Raw genomic sequence first — 21008 nt, forward strand, 5'->3', positions numbered from 1 at the left:
TGGCGAGGGTTGCTCGCTTGGGCAAAAATAACAAAGGCTTTTCCCTATTCACGCACGCAAACAACAATAATAATTACCAAAACACAGCTCAATCATTACCAAGGACTCTATAATGGCAAGCAAACCTAAAAGGCATGATTTAAAACCAGGAAATACGCTAAAAATCATAGAAAACTGTAAACCCTAGCTGCCCCATATCAGTTCACACACCCAACAGGATAGGAAAACAATATACAACAAAACACACGATATTCATACATTTTTGGATATATTCATACATTTAATAAATACACTAATCATGCATCAGCCCACAAAAGATAAAAGAAAAGAGTTCAGTTTCCCCTAACCTGGATTCCTTTGCTTAAAAATTTTAGACTTTGAGGGTTCTTCTTCGATTCACTAGACCGCCTAGTTCCTCCACTCAAGTCCACTCCCAATAATAGTCAATTCTCACCACACACTCTCTGAATTCGTGATCTTCTTCTTATGCCACAATGACAGCCCCAAAACCACCCTCTTTCTCTTGCTTGGTCACTAAATATTGCCTTAATGAGAGGTAAATAGTGCAAAACGAAAATTACTTTTATACACACTTAATGGTCATTGAATTTGTGGTTTATACTAGTTTTCCAGCCCCCTTGGCTGCTCAGGTTTTCCTTTGCCCTTTCACATTCATGCCAGAGCTAAATTTAGCAAATATAAGGTTTAATTCATGTCTATCAAGGTTTGAACACACAACCATCCAATCATCAAGCCAATGCACAACCATTATGCCAAATTCGTATTTCTTATTAATTCATAGAATCCTAAGATTAAGTGATCACTCATCATGATCGATCACATTATTAAAATAGTATAAATAAAAACACATAAATGACATACATAGGACTCGAACCTAAGTCCTCTCAACACAACCAAGTACTCTTAACCACTTGAGCTAGTACTTTTCCACATCATACATGTCAGAATTAAATGCCATAAGGCTCCTACTACCCACATTTATTAATTATTTATTTATTTAATTAATTAAATTTCACGGATCTTACAAAGGCCACTTACTCTGTACCAAGAAATCCCTTAGTACATAGTAAGCAGCCCCAAACCTTATATTAACATACATGATAATCGCCACTAGGCCAAAGCCCTTCATATACGAGCTAGCCATGCGCCCACCCCTTGGGATGCAAGAACTTAGAAAGATGGTTGCTATGTTCATCAGGGTGGAAGATATGTGCTAATACCAAGACAATATCCAGCCCACCCCACCCCAAACAAAGATAAGACGATCCAATAAAGAATCCATGACGCGCGACCAAAATCGCCCCGAAGAACAGAAACAAGCTAGGTTCTCCAACTATGCCCCTTTGAATGCACCCAAATCCCGCATTCTAGATGAAGTCCTACAAGCGGAACTCATCCCGCCGCCTAGGAAATTCCAGAACCTGCCCAACGCTGACATGAGCAAGTATTGCCACTACCACCGCAACAGTGGACACATGACCGAAGAATGTGAAACCTTGCGGAACAAAATAGAGGAGCTGATACGTGCTAGTCACCTCAAACATTACGTAAAAAATGTGGGAGAAGGAGGGTCCCGACCCCGCTACGACATAACTAATAACAGAAGATTCGAGCGAAGAGAAGAAAGAAGACCTGAGTGTAAGGAATCGAGAAGAGAGCCCGGAAGAAACCAGAACGTAGAGCGTAGGATGGAACAACAACAACAAGACAAATGCCTAGACGATAGACCCCCACTGAGGCGAACAATTAATACGATCTCTAGAGGGTTTGTGGGGGGAGGGCACTCATCTTCCTTCAAGAAAAGGCATCTAAGAGCTGTCCAATCAGTCCATGCCATAATCGGCAGATCCCAAAGGAGGATGCCTCCCATAACATTCACAAACTCGAACTTCAAGGGTACAGACCCGAATCAGGAGGATCCTATGGTCATAATGGTGGAGCTCGAAAGTTTCGCGGTAAAAAATGTTTTGGTCGACCCAGGAAGCTCGGTCGACATCCTATATTGAATGACTTTTCAAAAACTTCAGATACCCCTAGAAGATTTAGCACCATACGACGAACCCATACGACTTTGCTGGAAATGTTTGGGTCGACCAAGGAAGCTCGGTCGACATCCTATATTGAATGACTTTTCATAAACTTCAGATACCCCTAGAAGATTTAGCACCATACGACGAACCCATATACGACTTTACTGGAGAAAGAGTTCCAACCATGGGTTACGTTGACTTACACACGACTTTCGGTGGGGGGTGGGAAATGAAAACCATATTTACACGCTAATTGGTCATAGACGCCCATACCTCCTATAACATGCTTTTGGGATGCCCATCACTTAATGCCCTTTGTAAAACCCGTAAAAATTAATTAATTAAATAATTAATTAATTAATAAATGCGGGTAGTGGAAGCCTTTAAGGCATTGATTATTGATTTATATAACGTGGAGAAGTGTTAGCCCAAATAGTTGAAAGTACTTGATTGTGTGGAGAAGTGTTAGCCCAAATGGTTGAAAGTACTTGATTGACCAACATTGACTGCCCTTGCCCAAAGTTGACTGGTTGACTAGTCTTAACTCTTTGATAGTCCAATGAGAGGCTGCCACATGTCAGAATAGTCTCTCTCTCTCTCCATTAGGGTTTAACTGCCATGAGTGGTTGCGCGAAGGTTACGGTGGTTGGCACGGTGGCGGCGGGGTATGAAGACTTTAAGATCTCAAGTGATACGTCCATGGGGGATTTCGGCAACATGATGATGAAGGAAAAGGGAGGCGCGACGAAGAAGAAATAGAGGTCGTTTGGGCTGCGATAGATGACCACGACGGCGGTGCGACGGAAAGGAAGTTGTCCCAACGAGTTGCAGGCGCGAAGGAGAAAGTCAACGGTGGTGCGGTGACGTGGCATGTTTTAAGTGGTTATTTTAGTGAGTGGAGGATTGAGGTCGTGGCAAGTTTTAATAGGTTATTTTAGTAAGTGGAGGATTGCCACGTGGGTAATCTGGTTGAGTGGAGTTTAAGTGATATTAGTGGTGCAAATTAGTAAAAAGAAAAGGTGCAGAACAGAGTTAGAAGACCCAATTTCAGAAAGGGTGTGGAAAATAAAAATTGGAGGTGCATTTAACTCCAAAAATATTCTCTTCAGAAATAGATAGCCCAATTGCAGAAGGGGGGCTGTAAAAATGAAAACTAGGGGTGCATTTAGCACCTGAATTATTTCTCTCCAAAATTCTGATTTTGGGACTTATTTTATGACTTGAAATATTCCCAATTCACACTCTTAAGGACCTAAATTAAATTTCAGTTGCATTATTAAACTTAAGAATATCCAATAATATATTATGCAACTAAAATTAATTCTTAAGAGCAAAAAATGATATTAAATCCCCAAAATTTAAGCACTTAATGAGAGAAAATGTTTGACTTATCATACCCTCAAGACGGTTTGGAAGTGGAAAGTGCTTGGCGCCTCGTGAGCAGCGTCAGGTGATATTGGTGCAACATAATTATATTCTACTTGTGTGACTTGCGTGGTCTACATAGCTTCTAGGATAACTTAAAGGTCGGCTTGCTGGTGTTCCTTGAGTTGTGCCTCGAAACATATCCCTTGAGTTGTGGCTCGGAATGGCATCTCTCGAGTTGTGGCTCGGAATGGCGGATGAACACGAGGAACTCTTGAGTTGTGGCTCGGGTTGTGAGTGTTGCCGATGTAAGTGTGCTGGTTGTGGCCCGCACGGATGGGTCCAGATAGATTGTCCATCTCAGTAATTAGTTGACGAGTTTGGTAGTATTGGGACGTTATGAGCTATGTTCATATTGGGAACTCCACCTAGCATTATGGTTTGTGATCCGTAGCATGGTTTCCCGCACGTGATCTATCGGTTGTGGCCGATAGATGTGGCAGCAAGACATCTTGAGGTACTCACTAGAAGACGTAGAACACAGTTAACATGGTTGTGGCCATGTGGGATGAAATCAAATCCTTTGGTGTGATTGTGTTATATATATAAATGTATTGTATATATATTTATTCTGTTAGCTCACCCTATCTGCTTGTGTGTGACGATAATCGTATACGCGGTATACGTGAGCAGATAATGTTGCAAGCAGTGGCAGACCATAATTGAGGTAGGGAGGGGCCACGGCCCCCCAAACTTTTTGATTCTTTTAATTTTTTAATTTTTTTTAAAATTATATATGTTTAAAATTTGTTAAATTTTTTTTTAAATATATATCTTTTTAAATTAGATAATATTATATTGAAAAGTTAATAAAAATAAAATTAGGTATTTTTTATTTCTATTATAGGGTATAACATTTAATGTTAATAAATTATAAAATAAAAAATCAAATATAATAAAGAAAATAAATTATTATGATAATTTTTATTTTCTATTCTAATTGTCTTTTTAGTTTTTCACATGTTGTATTTATCTCTCACATTTACCTAATTTCACTTTTTTATGTTACGAAGAAAAAAAAAAGTTAAGGAAAAACTTATTATCACTACCCTCATTTTATATATCTTCTCCTTCCATTCTTAAAAAAGAAAAAAAAGAAATTTTCTCCGGTCTCACTTGGTAGTGAAATACGTTTAATATTTACTACTATCTTTTTATCTCATGACCCTTTTGTATATATATATATATATATATATATATATATATATAGACAATTTTTAATTTTGACTTGTTTATCATAATTTTTTAGTAATTATGTCTCTCAATTATTGGTTATATTATGATAAAAAAAATTTAGTCTTAAACTTGTTTTTTTAAATAGGTATATTAATGAAAAATAAAAGAATAAATTCATTTTTTTAAAATTGACAAAAAATGAGTGACGATTAAAATATGACAACATGGTTACTCATCGCATACAATGGACAATACGTTAGATAATGTAGTTTGTTTATAATTATAGCTATATTAAAGTATTATTCATTTTCATTGAATGGTGACAATAATGTTAAATATATATAAATTTTAAGCATATTATTTTGGCTCCCCCAAAAATTTTGATCAAGATCCACTACTAGTTACAAGTTGGTCTGGGAAGGCATAAAGCCAGAGCGGGGCTAGACTTGAGAGAAGGATTTTCTCAGAGTTTTTATATTGTTTTTATGCTTTCAAATAAATTGTAATCATTGATATTACTAGACTTTTGGATAACTATAATAGTATTTGTTATCATGGATTTTGGATTATTGTTGAGGTAATGAAAGTTTTAAAATTTCCCGCATTTTTGGGGAAATGATATTTCATTGAATGCAATTTAATTAGATTTCTTTATTTTAATATTTAAATCCGTAGTATCCGATCGGGATGTTACATTTGGTATCAGAGCAAAGGTTTTCAAAATGATTTTTGGGGTCTATGGGGAGTGAGCTTATTGTGTTACGTTTGCGTAACTGTTTGTGTGTTTTGTGTTAACCTTGCTTGTATAATTATGACTTAAGCTATGAGATTTGAATAGCTAAAAATGTGGCATGCACATGTTATGGCAAACAGGAGGAGGAGGAATGTTGCTGGGGCGGATGACATTACTCAGGTGATTCATCATATGGTGGACGCGATGCAGCCCATTGCAGCGTAACCCAGGGCCATAGTCGCACTTGCTCGCCCGATAACTATGGAGGACTTCAAGAGACATAAGCCCTATAAATTCACGGGCAAGGCCACTCCTGACAAAGTAGATGCTTAGCTCATGAAATGTGAGAAGATATGCAAGGTGATCGAATGTACTGATGCACAGAAACTCTCATTCGTCACATTCTTACTGGTGGCGGATGCTGAGTATTGGTGGCAAGGGATGCAGCAGCTGATGCAGACCCGGGTAGAGGAGGTAACCTGGACTTCCTTCAGGATGAGGTTCCTGGAGAAATACTTCCCTGACAATGCCACACATGAGAGGAAGCTAAGTTCCTCACATTCCAGTAGGAGAACGTGATTGTGCAGGCATACACAGACAAGTTTGAGTACTCGGCGAGATTCTACTCGTCCACTGTCATGGAGGAATGGAGATGCCAGAAGTATGAGGGCGAGATGAAACATGATCTTCAAAGATTCCTCATACCTTTGAGGATCAGAGAGTTCCCGGTCTTGGTGAAGCAGGCCAAGGCAGTAGAGCAGCTGGAGATGGGGCCCAACAGGGTGGCGCGGTCACAGAAAACCCTCGTAGGTACTCGACAACAGAAGAAACCCTATAGCAAACCACAATCTTCAGCCAGGAAACTGCAATGTTACAATTCGGGGGATAACATGTCAAGAGGGACTGCCCAAAACCCTCTAGCAGTTCTAGAGGAGGATCTAGAACTGGCAAGTGTTATGTATGTGAACAGACTTAACATTTTGCATGTCATTGCCCTAACAATAAACTAGTAAGAGGTGCACCAGCCAAGAAACCAGTTGGAGAGCGGCTAGAGCACCAGGGCATGTATTTGTCTTGACAACTAGGGATGTCAAAATGGGTCGGGCCCGATGGGCCAGCCCGCCAGCCCGCCAGCCCGACCAAAATAGCATGGGCTGGGTCAAAAAATTCAGCCCGCCAACCCGAGACAACCCGCGGGTCGAATGAGTTAATAATTCATAAAAAGCACGTGTAGTGCAGCGGCAATGGTGTTGTGTTTAATTTTTTCGAACTCTTTTCTCTACTCTGCCAGACAGTCATTCCTAACATTACACTCTCTTCTCTTCTCCTCCACTCCATTCCACCCGCGTTTTGGGAAATCAGAAGAGACCAATCGCGTTTCTCCTCCACCCATGTCACTGACAAGGAAACACGAATGTAGACTACAGGCCATTCACAACGTCTCCATCGGATTGCGATTCACGAAGGCAGAGCGTAGTGAACGGAGAACGTAGAGCCACCATTGGACTACGATCCACGATGATTCCGACCGCCACGACCACCGCGAAGACAAGTTTGTTTGTAATTTGAGTTCTGGTTCCTTTTTTTTATTTGTGACCTAAATTTATGATTTTCGTAACCCTAAAATTCGTTTCCCATAATTGGAGGTTATGGTGTATGTGTGGTTGTTGTTGTTGCGACTTGCCCTTCTTTGGACCCATTTTGTGAATCGTAATTGCTGGTGTTGCTTAAAATTTTCCCCAATTTCAGTTTCGTAGTTGTTTCAATTTTCCCCAATGAAGATGGAAGAAGAAATAATTAAGGCCGAATCATGGACTATTAACGAGATATAAATCTGGACACATGTGAAAATAAATAGGCGGGCCAGCCCGCCAGCCCGCAGGCCAATTTTCAACAACACAACCTATTTTCCCCTTACGGGCCAGCCTGACCCGACCCGTTTAAAATGGGTCAAAATAGGGTGGGGTTGGCCCGTTTTGACACCCTTATTGACAACCATTGAGGTGACACAGTCAAGTAACCTGGTGCAGACTATTTGTTTATTGTTTAATCATGAGGTTGTGGTGTTGTATGACTCAGGAGCTACCCATTCATTCGTATCTAATGAATGTGTGAGGAGGCTCGGGCTTGTGATTCGAGAGCTGGGGTGCGAGTTGATAGTTGTGACACTAGCGTCTGGCGAGGTATCCACCACTTCTGTTTGTGTGGGATGCCTTATGGAGGTGGTAGGCCGCAGGTTCAAGGTGAATCGCATTTTCTTGCCAATGGAGGGTCTGGACGTGATTCTTGGAATGGACTAGTTGTCAAGCAACCATATTGTCATCGATTACGGACGACATAGAGTAGTATTCCCAAATACAGAAGGATTGGGGCTTATATCGTCTAATCAGGCGATGAAGGAGATAGAAGCTGGAGCTACTTGCTTCATGATAGTGGCTCAAGTAGAGAAAAAGAGTACAATTGAGCAGATATAAAGCATACCAATGGTGGATGAGTATGCAGATGTCTTCCCAAATGAAATTCCAGAACTTCAGCCAAGTAGGGATGTGGATTCAACTATTGTTCTCACCCGTGGAGCTGGCCCAGTCTCGATGGCACCGTACAGGATGACACCGACAAAATTAGCTGAGTTGAAAAAGCAGATTGAGGACCTACTTGAGAAGAAGTTCATCAAACCAAGTGCATCACCCTAGGGAGCACCTGTACTATTGGTGAAGAAGAAGGATGGCAGTTCAAGGTTGTGTGTTGATTACCGTCAACTGAACAAGTTGACTATCAAGAACAAATACCCACTGTCAAGAATTGATGACTTGCTGGATCAGTTGAGAGGAGCAACAATGTTCTCCAAGATTAACTTGAGGTCTGGATATCATCAGATCTTGGTCAAGCCTGAGGATGTGCAGAAGACAACTTTCAGGTGACGATATGGACACTACGAATATGTGGTGATGCCATTTGGGGTGACGAACGCTCCTACAATTTTCATGGACTACATGAACAGGATCTTGGGTCATGTGATCTCAGCCCGGGGGATAGTAGTGGACCCGACTAAGATTGAGATAGTGGTGAAGTGGGAGAGGCCCCAAACAGTTACAGAGGTGTGGATTTTTTGGGTTTAGCAGGGTATTACAGGTGGTATACGTGAGCAGATAATATTGCAGGTGGGTCTAGGAGGCATAGAGCCAGAGCGGGGCTAGACTTGGGAGACAGATTTTCTCAGAGTTTTTATATTATTTTTATGATTTCAAATAAATTGTAATCATTGATATTACTAGACTTTTGGATAATTATAATAATATTTATTATTATGGATTTTGGATTATTGTTAAGGTAATGAAAGTTTAAAATTTCACGCATTTTTGGGGAAATGATATTTCATTGAATGCAATTTAATTAGATTTCTTTATTTTAATATTTAAATCCGTAATATCTGGTCGGGATGTTACACCCTTGGTGTGATAGTTTTCACCCCCCACCTCGCCATGAAATTCCCATAACCGTCACGAGATATCCTCATAGTACACGGAGATCAACGAGTAGCTAGAGAATGCTACATGGCTAGCCTAAAACTACCTTACCCTCCCATGACAACCCACAATATAGAAGTAACTTTGGAAGGATCAGCCTTGGTCGGGGATGAACTCGACCCCGGTTATATAAGAGGAGGCAGTACTTATAATTTATATGTATTAAATTTTGAATTGTCGGGTTAGACAATTAACGAAGATTAATCACTTTTTCATAGTTTATTAATATATATATATATATATATATATATATATATATTAATATACATGTCTTAAAATTTCATGAATATTTGCCAACTATAGTTTGTATTTTGTGTAATTTGAAAACTAATGCGAAATGTTGAAAAAATTTCGTAACATATGTTTAAAATTGATACATAGCAATAAACAAAGTCCACAAGGTTGTAACTCATGATGTTTAAGGCGACCAATGGGTAGACCGATAAGAGTTTCACAGAATTGCCACTACTGTTGAATTTATTGCTTCTAGATGGAAATACACTACATGCTCGCAACTATGATGCCAACAAAATTCTTTGTTTGATGGGTATGGAGTATAAAAATATACATGCATGTCCTAATGATTGCAAAATATATAGGAAATAATTTGAATGGTTGAAAAAATGTCTGAAGTGTGGGTTATCACGGTTCAAGTGGAAAAACAATAGTGAAGATAATGGTGAGATAGAAATGGATGATCCCACTTTGAAATTACTTTAATGCCTTCTGATCATACCCAGACTTAAGCGTTTGTTTGTAAACCCAAAAGACGTTAAAAACCTTATATGACATGCATATAAGAGAAGATGTGATAGACTGCTTCAGCATCCAACTGATTAGGAATTCCCATCCTTTAGTCAAGAATGGAGAAATCTTCAGTTTGGTTTAACTATTGATGGAACGAATCCATTTGGTAATTTAAGTATCAACCACAATATCTAGTCTATCATATTATTCATTTATAACTTATCTCCTAGATTGTTCATGAAGAGAAAGTACATCATGTTGTCTATGATGATATTTGATCCAAGGTAGCTTGGAAATGATATAAATGTTTATCTCAATCAACTATTTTAAGACTTGAAGTTGTTATGGGTTGACAGGGTTGAAATATTTGATGTTTCTTTCTTATGAAACTTTCATGATGCATGCAGTGTTATTCTGCACCATCAATGACTTCCCAGGTTATAGTAATTTGTCAGGGTACATTGTCAAGGGTCATAAAGCATGCCCTATATGTGAAGAAAACATTGTAGCTCATCAATTGAAACACAAAAGTAAGACAATATATTTGTGCCATCGAAGAGTTTTACAATCTAATCATCCTTATCAAATGTCAAATAAAACATTTAATGGTCATTAAGAGAATGACGATGCACCAATTCCATTGACTAGGCTTCAAATTCATGAAAAAGTTAATAAAGTACATCATGTCTTCGGGACAATGTCAAAGAAGTCATTTGTAATGAGCCTTTGGAAGAAAAAAATCAATATTTTTTTATCTTCCATATTGGTCAAAGTTTGAAGTTAGACATTGCATAGATGTAATGCTTGTAGAGAAGAATGTGTGTGGTACCTTGATTGGTATACTTCTTAACATTCAAGAAAAGAAAAAGATGGAGTAAATGCTCCTTTGGATTTTCTTCAAACAAAGATCGAAGAAGACTTGGTACCAAGGGAGGTTGGTAACCGTACTCCCACCCCCAACCCCCACATGTTCCACTAGAGATAAGTTTTTCCTTTGTCTAAAGAGTGTTAAGGTACCATAGTGATACTCTTCAAATATTTAGAGTTTATTGTTGATGCACTACTTGAAGCTTGTTAGCCTAAAGTCTCATGATTGCCACATATTAATAAAACAATTATTACTAGTGGCTATTCATGGTATTTTACCAAAAAATGTTACACAAACTATAACTCGTTTGTGTTCATTTTCCTTTTCAATTTGGGGTAAAGTCATTGATCCTGTAAAGTTAGATGAACTTTAAGGTGAGATTGTTATCATCTTCTGTCAACCAGAGATGTTTTTCATTCCATCTTTCAATGGTTGTGATTGAAAGGTGTATTGTTGAAGAAAGTATTGAGTTTTATCCAAAGTACATGACAAAAGAAAGTCCAATAGGAGTTCCTGTGAAGAAATTTTGCAAGCACATCTATACATCCTTAACAACACATATGAGGTCATCCTGTACTTATCTGTACACAAAGCCATTGTGAAAGAGAACAACCAGAGACTTTAAGAGAAATGGCAATTGATGGAGCATAATAGAACATTTATGCCTTGGTTTAAAGTTGAGGTTTTGAAAGATTCAAAATCTTTTGAGACTTTGACGTGGCTAGCAAATGGATTGAGGTTTGGTTTCCTATGTTGTATAGCTTTTAAAATTAATAATTTCACATTTTATACAAAGTCTTTGGATGATAAAAATACAATACAAAATAGTGGAATTAGTCTTGAAGTCGAGCCGGTACAATTTTCCACATCCAAAAATCAAAATCCTACATTTGGATTAATGATGTACTATGGTATAATAGAAGAGATCTAGCAGGTTGACTATCTTATGTTTACTACTCCAATGTTCTAATGTAAGTGGGTTCAGTGAGAGTGGTGTCACAATGGATGAATTAGGTATGAATCTAGTTGATTTTTGGAAGGTGGGTTATCAAGACAAGCCCTTTATCAGGGCACAATAAGCATATAAGGTTTTTTATGTAAAAGATGTTGTCTTTGAAATTGATATGTCGTTCTTCATGGCAAAAAAAAATTGTGTTAATGAAGAGAATCTGAGTAATCTTCATATTGTTGACACTCATCCCTTTAAAATAGTGATACATTTTGATGAAGACCCTCTAGTTGATGATATACATGCAATTCGAGAAGATCACAATGAGGGAATATACATATGAGTAGTCTACAACTTGTCTATGAATTTCATATTCTTGTATAATTTTTTGTGTTTTATTAAATAATATGTCCTATGTTATTTTTTATGTTTTTTATTAATGTTTTGTGCTTGTTTCTTTTAACAGAGATATGGCTTACCATTAAAATTCATCAAGGGATGAAGGACCTTCTAGGAGACCTATCAGAGGAGCCATTAGCTTGACACAAATCTTAAATAGAAGAGTTAGTGGTGAGAAGACACCTATGGATGTTGACATCATCATTAATGTGGCTTCATGTCTATATGTGGATGTGTTCAATAGCTACTTAGGAGTATTGGCATGTGATAGGATTTTCATCCTTATTCTATCTTTTCATCTTGTGTCTGAGGTTGATCAAAACATAATTTGGTAGAATTTATTGGTAACTTAATTAATGTTATTGAATTTATAGTTTGATTATATTGATACTTCCTAAATAAAAGTAATGTGCATTTTTTCTTTTATTGTAGATGACATTTGATATTCCAAATGTAGCAAATTTAAAAAATAAATGTCTTTCTTTAGTCGCCCTTAAATTTTGTGGGTTTAAGAAAAAACTGACGTCTAGATACATGTTTGGATATAAAATGGTGAAAATCTCTATTCTAGATATAAGGAAAATCATGAAGAAGCATGACGTCAATTTGTTAATATTCTTTTATCAAGGGTTGGAAGGTTACTTTACTTTAAATCATTCATTTCTCAATTGATAAGTGAGTAAAATTTAAACTAATTCATGAGATGGATCTTATATGTTGTATGATGTTAGGAAAAAAGCCCAAAGGATCAACGCTCAAAATAAAAACCTACACATATTATCTCATGGTGCGTATAGAAAACTTGAAGAAAGGATCTTGAAAGAAAAGCAAAAATCAAGGCCCCACCTTCTGAGGATGATGTTGTTCAACCTCCTTCACCACTATGGCGTCATGAAAAGTGGAAACTAGCTCGTATACGATCATTAAGCTCCTTACACCTGACACCGCACAACAATATCAGAAAAAAATTGTAAGATATAATTTTTCTTTAAATAATATTATCATTTTATACATGTTAGATGTTAAATTTTTGTTGTTATGTTGTAGGACTCCTTGGTTAAACAAAGCTCCCAAGGTACTTTTACACCTAAAGGTCATCATGAAATACTTGCTACTGCAATTGGATAGCCTGAGAACTCTGGATATGCGTGTGTTGTTGGATCAGGAGTCAACATTCGCCACTATTTTAGAGGCTTTCATTGTTATTCTTTTAGCACACAAAGTGCTGAGATTTTACAAAGGCTGAAGTAGCAAATCACTTCGAGTATCAAACTGCAACTTATAATGAAATCACTAAACAAGTGACTAAGAGGGTTATCCAACAAGTTTATTAGCAGTTCGTTAGTTATGTCATATGTCCACAAGTATCTCATACACCAAAACCTTTTCTGCCTTCGACGCTTAAAATTAACAATCATTTTATGCTAAGTTATGAATTGAATAGTTGTTCTTTGATAAAATAACTTTAACATTGGCTTTGACATGTAGAAATGAAAAGGGGAGTTGTTCAGTTCCACTCCAATCAGAAGATGACATTAATGAAACTCGCCAATGTCAACTATGTGTTGAGTATGGTCAAGGGAGGACATTAGTGGCCCATGGAAAAGTATTTGAGGCAACCACATTTGTTCATGGTATGCAACTGTCGGACACTATCATTAAGGTCACGGTAGAGGAAGTTCTCATGGGAGGATCTTTAGTTCTTGTTCCAACAGATAAGATATATATTATGGCACATCTTAGCACACATGACTTTGATGCTTGGAGATTTGATGAAGATATTGCATAAGCAAACTTGATGAAGATATAAAGTCTTAATAAATTGATGAAGATTTGAAGAAATGGTGTGTTGATCAAGCTTGATGTGTCCTTAATCTAGCTTTCCCATGAAGATCTTGAAGCTTCAAGATTAGAACTTAACATGAAGACAATTTGATAGAGTATATGTATCTTGTGTCTGGTTGCAGTCTTTTAACCTGTTAAATGAGTTTTTAACATATTAATTGGGTAGATGCTATAGTTTTTGTCATTAACATATTCAATCAGCTAAATTAACTTTTAATTAGTTATTTTCACTTTAGTTAAATGAAATCAACAGATTAAACAAATAAATCAACCTATTGAATCAACAGATTAAACAAATAAATCAACCTATAAAGTCTGGTTTTTAAAGAGAGTTGTAATCATGGTGGATTGTGTCAAACTTTTGATATAATGGATTGTCAGGCTATGTTGTCATGATAAACTAGACATAGCTCATTTTTTAGTGAACCAGTATAAAACTCTGTGTACACTTGTTTGATCTTTCTCTCCTTATTTGTTCCTTGATAAAAAGTTTCAAGAAATCTATTTAAAGCAATCTTTACTGTATTCTTGTATTTGATATAATATGAAGTTGTACTTTTGTTTGTATTACTAATTGGAATTAATCCTAATGTGTTGTTAAAACTTTCTGAGTTTATCATTAATTTCGTTTTTCTACATAATTTGTCAATGTTTCAATTTCTAGTTTTAGTGTTTTAATCAATTGAAAAAGTATTTCTTTGTCTGATTGACTCTCTATTTAATGAAATCAACTTGTTAACTCTGTTTTAAATCGATTGAAAATGCATGTTCTAGAAGGATATTTACAAGATTAAAAAGAACTAAAGTTATAGAAAAGGCCCATTTAACACCCCTTTCTTGGCTAATTATTTCTTTTACTAATTACAACACATGCATTTCAATTTTTCCTCGTCTGGCCTAAGGATTTTATTGAATTTATATCTAACCTCATGGTATGGACTCTTAAACCCTACATTACTTTATTTTATGTTTCCATGTTTTTTATCTTCATACTTAAATTGTTTTTCATGTGACAATAGTCGCACTGAGAGGAAAGTCCTAGACCTACAAAGAAGCCTTCTATACCTATGGACAATTCTCTTGGTGTATTACAACAACTTGTCGACACCATAAGCAGTGAGCAGATGATATTTTAGTAGGATTTTGTTGCATTTAGGAAAGATAGTGAAATCCCATTGTATTTATATAAGGAAGATATCTTAGAACTTGCGGCGGGAAAAATTGAATATTACACTTATTTAGTTATGAATGATGTAAGTCTCTAAACCATTCTTTATATTTAATTGATTTATCTAGTTAGTTATATTAAATCAATGTTTTGTTAAGGTATATGTTTGGTATCATTAAGAATGTAGGGTTGAGTGTTATATACGGGTTCATGGACCCCTATCTCATTCATTTTGGCAATAAGTTTGATGACACCCAAACATTGTTGATATCGCACAGCGGAATGTTTAACGTTTAGACAAAAACCAAGAGGGGGTGAATTGTTTTTTAATATTAAAATTAATACTTTAAAATTTTTCTGAAAATTTACCGATTAATTTAATATTAGTTACTTTAAATGCAGCAGTAGATACAATAAAGAGATAGGGAACAAGATTTAACACAAGTATTTATACTAGTTCAGATCAAAAGATCCTACGTTAGGTGTTAATCTTTTTAAACAGAGAGATTAACTCAATCACTAAAAATATCATATTACAAACAAATAACAAAAGAATAGGGAAAAGAAAACACCTCTCTTGAAGACACAAGAGATGAACAACCTTTCTCTGAATCACACAGAGAACTTGACCTAGCTTTCCTAGCAACAGTAGCAACACTCAATCTTCTAGAAACCCCCTTAGGAAAAGTTATCGTTCTACCCACACTAAGTTTTTCAAAGTTCTTTTAAGAACACTGAGAGAACTTTTTTTGCAATCACAACACTAGCACTATAGCTTCTCAAAAAGGTGATTTCGAAGTTGAACTGCAGTTCTTTAAATAGGAGTTTCGAAAATTAGGTTAAAAACTGAACAAAAATATTCCAACTACCAAGGATAATTGATTATCATTAAGGATAATCAATTATTCCAGTAGGTTTTCTAAAAACAAATTTTAAACAAGATAATCGATTATTCTAAGGGATAATCGATTACTCTAGTATGATTTTGAAAAATGAAAGTTTGCACAGATAATCCATTATCATTCACTACAGTTTTTCCAAAAATGAGAGAACCTTGAGAGACAAAGTTTATGCGGCTGATTCTAAGTTAAGTGAAACTACTCTACAACAATACTTAATTTATTTTACAAGATAACTTTAAACATTTAACATTTTGTCTTCATTCTTGCTTGATCATCATTCAAAATCTTTAGGCTTCCTTCTTTTGCTAACAACATACATCACCAAGTCTCCCCTAAAGCATCTCAAACAGGTAATACATTGGTAATAACCTCAATCTAATGAATTTTCTTTATTATATAGGAGTATCATAAAACATTCCATTTTTTCATAGTTCATTTGGTTGACATAGCATGTTGTCAGGAGATCAACTACTACAACTAAAATGCTTCAATGGTTGTCCCTCCAGTTTTTTTTTTTTGGTCCATATATAATTGTTTGATTCCTTTTCTTCCTCAACTATTTATAATTATTTGATATATTGTAGTGTCATAAAGAAACCAACTTATATGAGTGTGATTACTATGTTATGCAATGGATAACAACCATTATTCGTGCTCGTATTACAAGTGATTGGGAAACGATAATAATTTAATTGAATCAAATACTTTGCAACTTTTCCTTTTGATATACTAATAGAAATTATTGTCTTCTTGTACAAATTCAACATTCTCACACCAATGCACAAGAAGTCGATAGAATATGTAAGGAAAGCTTGTGCAAAATATATACTACAAATGTATAATAATGAGTAATTAGGATGTGAAATATTTACTTGTACATTATTTAAAGTGCAATGATATAAAATTGTCATTCATATACTGTTGTATATAGATTTTGTCTATTGGTTCTAGTTATTTTCTTTTTGTCCAGGTTTGTTATGTAGGTAGAAACAAAAACAAAAAAATAAAGTATTTGAAAAAAAAGGTCTACTTTAGGCTTCGATTATTACCAAAATCGAAGCATAAAGAGGGGATTAGGCTTCGATTTTGAAAATAACTGAAGCCTAATCGCTTTCTGATTTTAAAACTAATTTAAACTTAAGAGGATTAGGCTTTTGTTATTTAGAGAATCGAAGCCTATTCTCCCCTTAAATTTAAATTATTTTCAAAATTAGAAAGGGATTAGGCTTCGATTATTAAAAGAATGGAAGTGATTTCCTTTATTTGTTTTATTTTCCATCTTTTTTTTATTGTTTTATGCTTTAGTTTTGAAGGCAATTGAAGCCTAATACCCAAGTTTATGCTTTGATTTAAAACCCAAGCCAAAATATCCTTTTCTTTTTATTTCGTTTGGATATACTTCTATTGTAGAAATTGATTAGAATGTGAAAAGTAATTGGTGCCAAAACCCTTCCTTACACTAGTGTATGTCATATGACTAACTCTATTCAAACTAGTTATGTTGGAGCAATAGAATAAGCCTTAGAAACTGTATTTCAATGTTTAGAGCTAATCAACATTGCTTATGTAGACCCTCCACCTTGAAAACCATGAACCTTGAATGCAACAATAATGACAACACAAGCCATGGTTAGTGGCTGGTATCAACCATTGTTCGAATTAGGGAAAAGATTAAAAGGGATTATGAAGTTTCTTGAGCTTATAAAGAATAAGAATTGTGGTGGATGATGGTATAAGTTCACTAAGGTTGATAAAAAGAAAATAGTTGAGGAACAGAAAGAATTGAGGTTGGCTCGTCGAGGGAACAAAAAGTATAAAATTGAGAGAATTCCTATTTGTGACCTTATTAAAGTTTCCAAAATAAAGGACTAATAAATACAAATAAAATGGCTATGACTAAAGAAAAACAAGATGTTGAAGATCATGCCAACCTCGTGTATCCATGCAACTCCCATGTGGAGCTTCACCAATGGAAGATTAACAATTTTTTCTTATGGTTGTTAATTCACTTTAAAAGTAATTGTAACACAAATTGTTAAGACTATGCCTATGACTTTTGTTTAAGTTTTTGTGAAGAGCTTGCATGTCACATTTCAGAATATTATAGGAATGAAATGTAGCTTAAACTTTTGAATTATTGTCTTTATTTCCCTCTCTCTTATTTCATGTAGTCTTAACCTTTTTATCTTCTTTATTTATTCATGTTAACTCTGAAATTGGAGATATTAAAATAATCATTATTAAAATAGGAATGCTAGCATCTTATGCTACAATCTTGATCATTCCATTTAAATTGGAGATATTAAAATAGTCATTATGAAAATGGGAATGTTAGCATCCTATGCTACAATTTAGATCATTCCATTTATCAAGGTAATGAAAATGACGATAATTTTGAAACTCCATGTTAGTTGAAGAAGTTAGTTGAGCAAGAAGATCGAATAATTCAACCTCATGGGGAAGAAATTAAAATGATATATCTTAGAAATGGAGATGACAAAAAAGAAGTCAAAGTTGGTATTGTTATAAAAAGGGATGAACAAGACCTATTGATCAAGATTTTGTACTAATTATGTTGGTGTCTTCGCATCAACATATTAAGATATGTTTGAGTTAGATTCTAACATCGTTGAGAACAAATTGACCCTGAATCTAGAATGTCCACCAGTGAAGCAAAAGTTGAGACTGATGAAACTACATGTGTCATTGAAGACATAAGAAGAAGTAAGAAAATAATTCGATGTAGGATTTCTTGCAATGAGAAAGTGTCTTCAATGGATTGCCAATACAATGCATATTCCAAAGAAATATGAAAAAGTCAAGATGTTTGTTGATTATTGGGATTTGAATAGAGTCAATCTTAAGGATAATTTACCATTGTCTCACATAGACATGTTGGTGAATAATACTTCCAAACATGCTTTCTTCTCCTTATGGATGGGTTCTTTTGGGAAAAATAAAGTTAAAATGGCACCTAAAGATGTTGAAAAAATCACATTTTGTTACAAGGTGATGCCATTTGGATTGAAAAATATTAGGCAACATATCACATGGTGACTTTGTTCCATGAAACGACTCACAAAGACAAAAGAAAACCATATTGTATATTTACAAAAAAATTGTTCGATCATTTAAGGAAATGTGAGATTCAGTTAAATCATGATAAATGAACCATTGGGGTAAAATTTAGCAACTTGTCAAGCTTCATTGTAATTGAAAGAAGCATAGAGGTTGATCTTGATAAAAGTGCGAGAATTTATGAAAAATATGAGTTAGTAGCTCTATCATGGATGCTTAGAATACATTTCTTCATATTGGACTTAATGAATAAGTGTATATGTCATTTTCCTCATGGGTTTTTTGTTGCCTCTTGTGGGAAAGTGTAGATTGCAAAAATCTTTGTATGGTTTTCGTTAGGTCCCTCGCAACCATTCTTTAAGCTTACTTTTACCTTGAGTTCATTTGGCTTTGTTCAATCCTATACTAATTACTTGTTCTCTCTTGAATGCTATGGTATCATTCTTTGTATATGTTGATCACTTTATCATTGTTGAAAATGATTTTACAAATATTTCTAATTTCAAACCTTATCTTATTATATTTCATAAGATAGAATCAAGAGTGCTGAATTATTTTATTGGTATTGAGATTGCTATCTATATTTACGGGTTTTTTATTATAAATTTGCCACGTTCTAAGTGAAATTTTTTCTTTTTCTTTTGTAATTTGTATTAATAACCGTGTACCAGTGTTTGGTGTATGCATAGGAGATAATTTAGTGTTTTCATTCACTACCAAAAAATATAATTATAGTAGGGGTTAATTATTGGGGGTTATAATAACCTCCACTAAGAGATATACATAGGAGAGGTTTTATAAACCCTCTTTAAATAAAAGGGGTTTTTAAAGAAACCCCAGTAAAATTTTGTAATTTCTTAATTTCTTAAAGTTTTAATTTGGTTAAGCTTACGAAACTTTTTCGCTTTCGGGATAGAAGGTGTCTCTGACTGAGTGGCTCAACGGCTTACAAAAGTCTTACGTTCAAAACAAAGAAGCAGATGCCTCTCGTTGCTCAAGGTAAACCGTGTACCTCTCACTCCATCATTTTCGTCTTTTTCTTTCATTTTCATTTTCAACTCATTGGCTTTCGATTTCATTTTCGTTTTTGTCTCAATGGCTTTCGATTTCATCTTTGTCTCTCTAATTTCATCTCTTTCAATTTCAATTTCAATTTCGATTTCGATTTCAACTCGGTGGCTCACTCCTATGAGTGTTAGATTCTGCCCTTGGAGGAAGACATTCTCTCTTTTGATTTCATCGTTTTCCTTGAAATCAGGTAAAACCGTGCTTTCAATTTTGTCGTTCTTACAATTTCGTTGTTCGTCTCTATGCTTTCATTTTCATCTCAGTTCAATTTCGTGTCTCTGATTTCATGATTTCATAGTGCCTCTCACCATTCTCACCATGAACATGTTTGTTTGTTTTGCCCTAACTTCTCTGATTTTATTTTGTGGTTATCCTGATTGTTTTAGGTTCTACTGATTTTCCTGAGTTGGTTTCGCCATTTTCCTGAATAGTATTTAAATAGGTTCTGATGTAATATGTGTCGTAACTTGTGTTGTAGAGGTATTAGCCAATGACCATTTTACTTCTTAATATGTTTGAAGAATAAATAATGTTTGAGTTTGGGTTCATAGTTTAAGTTCATTCACTCATGTAATTACACCCTTTTTATGTTTGAGTTACTTATTTATAATGTGTGTGTTTAAGAAGTGGAAGTGTGACATGGTTTGAAGGTAAAAAAGTGAATATGATTATTGGACTATAGCAGGTGTAGAAAGTCCTAGAAATCTAGTTTTCTGATTTGTGTTTCTTTATGTTCCTCTTATTGATCACTAATCCAATGGAACTCAGAAAAGGGTTAATGTTGTTGTTTTTGTTGATGGAGTACGTTTGTTGCAATGTTGAAGCAAAGTGTTTGAAGGGATATAATGTAGCTTTAGCTTCCTATTATGTGAGTACAGGGTTGTCCTTGGATGATATAACACACTTGATGAAATCAAGTGTTGTGTCCAATTCTGACGATATAATAAGCTACAATAAAGACAAAATATTCAATAAAAATGTCTTCTACTTTGATAGAATCAATGTTCCATTTCCCTGTGATTGTATCAGTGATGAGTTTCTGGGGCATGTGTTTGTGTACTCAGCTACTGAA

General features: G+C 35.3%; 2 protein-coding genes across 2 annotated transcripts; both read left to right on the plus strand.

The window, feature by feature from the left end:
• The first annotated feature begins 1301 nt into the window (after positions 1 to 1301).
• On the plus strand, positions 1302 to 2027 carry LOC114174515. The gene has a single exon (XM_028059351.1). The coding sequence runs from the start codon at positions 1302 to 1304 to the stop codon at positions 2025 to 2027; it is 726 nt and encodes a 241-aa protein (XP_027915152.1).
• A 3469-nt stretch (positions 2028 to 5496) lies between these two features.
• Positions 5497 to 7685, plus strand: LOC114174516. The gene is made up of 4 exons (XM_028059352.1): positions 5497 to 5565; positions 5770 to 5859; positions 5973 to 6343; positions 7244 to 7685. Exons 1-4 carry the CDS (start codon positions 5497 to 5499, stop codon positions 7683 to 7685), a joined length of 972 nt encoding a protein of 323 aa, XP_027915153.1.
• The last annotated feature ends 13323 nt before the right edge of the window (positions 7686 to 21008 follow it).

This window comes from Vigna unguiculata, chromosome 2 (assembly GCF_004118075.2).
Source record: "Vigna unguiculata cultivar IT97K-499-35 chromosome 2, ASM411807v1, whole genome shotgun sequence".
Classification (NCBI taxonomy): Eukaryota; Viridiplantae; Streptophyta; class Magnoliopsida; order Fabales; family Fabaceae; genus Vigna; species Vigna unguiculata.

What these genes read in the sequence shown, in the direction of transcription:
- LOC114174515 (XM_028059351.1), top strand. Translation starts at nt 1,302, where the DNA reads ATGACGCGCGACCAAAATCGCCCCGAAGAACAGAAACAAGCTAGGTTC.
- LOC114174516 (XM_028059352.1), top strand. Translation starts at nt 5,497, where the DNA reads ATGTGGCATGCACATGTTATGGCAAACAGGAGGAGGAGGAATGTTGCT. An exon ending in GGGCGGATGACATTACTCAG is followed by an intron (nt 5,566 to 5,769) that starts GTGATTCATCAT and finishes ACTGATGCACAG; the next exon opens with AAACTCTCATTCGTCACATT. An exon ending in CTAGAACTGGCAAGTGTTAT is followed by an intron (nt 6,344 to 7,243) that starts GTATGTGAACAG and finishes GAAAATAAATAG; the next exon opens with GCGGGCCAGCCCGCCAGCCC.